We start from the raw sequence: 2,500 nt of genomic DNA, 5'->3' as shown, positions 1-2,500 counted from the left end.
TCCCAAACTGGCAGTTTGATTTTCTGTGTACTGAATTGTTTACCTAAAGTAAACTTCTTTGACTTTTATGCACATCATGTCTTTTTTTAAATATTAGTTTTTCTAAAATTATACTTTAAAGAAATCCCAATATATCGCCTTATATTATGCACAGTATCGCAATACATTGAATCGTGACCCGTGTATCGTGATACGTAAGTTGAATTTTTTTCAATTTCTTTCCCTTTTCTGTTCATATTTCAGTGTAAATTAGAGAATATAACTGAAACAATTAGGTGAATAATCAATTGGGCATATTGCTTTCGACTTCTCGACTACCTGGGAATTTGCCGTTATGTTACACTATGCTAAAAACTATCCACAGAAGAGTACTGTAACAATTCATTTCATCCAAACACAGCAGCAGCAACGTTCCACGACTCCTCCAGGGTTTCTCCCTGATTTCCGTGTGTTCTCACCTCTCGGATCAGCTCCTTCCTCACTTTGGTCTCGTTGTACAGCTGCGGTAGAACCGAGTCCAGCAGCTCTCGGATCAGACTGGGCTTATTGTGGGCCGCAGAGTTAAACGTCACCAAGGCAACGCGACGCACGTTCAGGTCCGGGTCCTCCAGCGTCTTCAGGAAATCACCTGAGGGAAACCAGCGAGATTTCGTCTCATAAAAAAGGTGCAGCTGTTTGTTTTGTTTTTGTTAAATATATACTCAAACCATTACTGTTCACTGGAGAGCTGAAACTAATTAACTCTCCTGGTGTCCTCGGGTCAAACTTGACCCGTTTTCAAGATCTCTGTATCAGAAATATGGGTTTCTTTTTAACCATATTACCCAAAAATAACAGGGATGGTTCCCTGCAACGCTCTCCGCAAGTACAATTACTGATCATTACTCTCTTTGAATTTTGAGGGTTTTATTTAATTTTATAGCATTTGAGAAAATATGTAAATGGTTTAACCGGTATCCTGACTAAACTTTGACATACTGTTCACCAGTATCTTGATTATCCATCAAGATACGTTCCTCTAATATTAGTCAAAATGATTCCCAATTTCAGCTTTTTTTTTAACTGGAAAATTACGTATAAATTCATATACATGAGGTTTATTGACCATGAATTCCAAAAATAAAACTATAGTGGTTAGAAGTTGGGGTTAGTGGAAGTGAAAAAATGTGTCCAAAAAAAAAAATAACAATAAAGGGACAAAAATGTCTGAAAAAGAGGAGCTGGTTGGTGGGAAGACCACACCAAGGTTAACTGATCACTGAGTTAGTAGATTGACAGTTTGGGACATTAATAATAGTTGAAATCACTTTTAAAGCTAAAACTTTAATTATAACTTCTAGATATTAGGGGTGAAGAAAAAAAATCGATACACTATCTCAATAATTTATTTAGCAATACTATATATCGATTTTCAAAAACGCAATATTGATTTAAATGTTTAAAAAAATATATATATATATTCATGTAAGACAGTGGTTCTGTTTATGTTAAGTTTAAACCCCTACCGCTAGATGGTTATGCTGAGATGAACCACTAGTGTCCTCGCCTAGCAGTGCCTAACAGGGCCTAGCAGGGGCCAGCAGGGGCCAGCAGTGCCCAACAGTACCTAACAGGGCCTAGCAGGGCACAACAGGGGCCAGCAGGGCCTAACAGGGCCTAACAGTGGCTAACAGTACCTAACAGGGCCTAGCAGGGCCTAACAGGGCCTAGCAGGGCCTAACAGGGGCCAGCAGGGCCTAACAGGGGCCAGCAGGGCCTAACAGGGCGTAACAGTGGCCAGCAGGGCCTAGCAGGGCCTAACAGGGGCCAGCAGGGCCTAACAGGGCCTAACAGTACCTAACAGGGCCTAGCAGGGCCTAACAGGGCCTAGCAGGGCCTAGCAGTGCCTAACCGGGGCCAGCAGGGCCTAACAGTACCTAACAGGGCCTAGCAGGGGCCAGCAGGGCCTAACAGGGGCCAGCAGGGCCTAACAGGGCGTAACAGTGGCCAGCAGGGCCTAGCAGGGCCTAACAGGGGCCAGCAGGGCCTAACAGGGCCTAACAGGGCCTAACAGGGCCTAGCAGGGCCTAGCAGGGCCTAACCGGGGCCAGCAGGGCCTAACAGTACCTAACAGGGCCTAGCAGGGGCCAGCAGGGCCTAACAGGGGCCAGCAGGGCCTAACAGGGCCTAACAGGGGCCTAACAGTACCTAACAGGGCCTAACAGGGGCCAGCAGGGCCTAACAGGGCCAGCAGGGCCTAACAGGGGCCGGCAGGGCCTAACAGGGGCCGGCAGGGCCTAACAGGGCCTAGCAGGGCCTAACAGGGGCCAGCAGGGCCTAACAGGGGCCTAGCAGGGCCTAACAGGGGCCAGCAGGGCCTAACAGGGCCTAACAGGGCCTAACAGGGCCTAACAGTACCTAGCAGGGCCTAACAGGGGCCAGCAGGGCCTAACAGGGGCCAGCAGGGCCTAACAGTACCTAGCAGGGCCTAACAGTGGCCAGTAGGGCCTAGCAGGGCCTA

General features: G+C 47.0%; 1 protein-coding gene across 1 annotated transcript in view; it reads right to left on the bottom strand.

The window, feature by feature from the left end:
- Positions 1 to 2,500, bottom strand: part of cand1 (cullin-associated and neddylation-dissociated 1) — a 64,114-nt gene that overhangs the window by 8,715 nt on the left and 52,899 nt on the right. The window contains 1 exon segment of the mRNA XM_039791231.1: positions 459 to 628. Within this exon segment, the coding sequence (XP_039647165.1) occupies positions 459 to 628 (170 nt within the window).

This window comes from Perca fluviatilis, chromosome 23, assembly GCF_010015445.1.
Source record: "Perca fluviatilis chromosome 23, GENO_Pfluv_1.0, whole genome shotgun sequence".
Taxonomy (NCBI): domain Eukaryota; kingdom Metazoa; phylum Chordata; class Actinopteri; order Perciformes; family Percidae; genus Perca; species Perca fluviatilis.
Note: the sequence above shows the minus strand (reverse complement) of the source record. Positions and strands in the feature narration are given on the sequence as shown.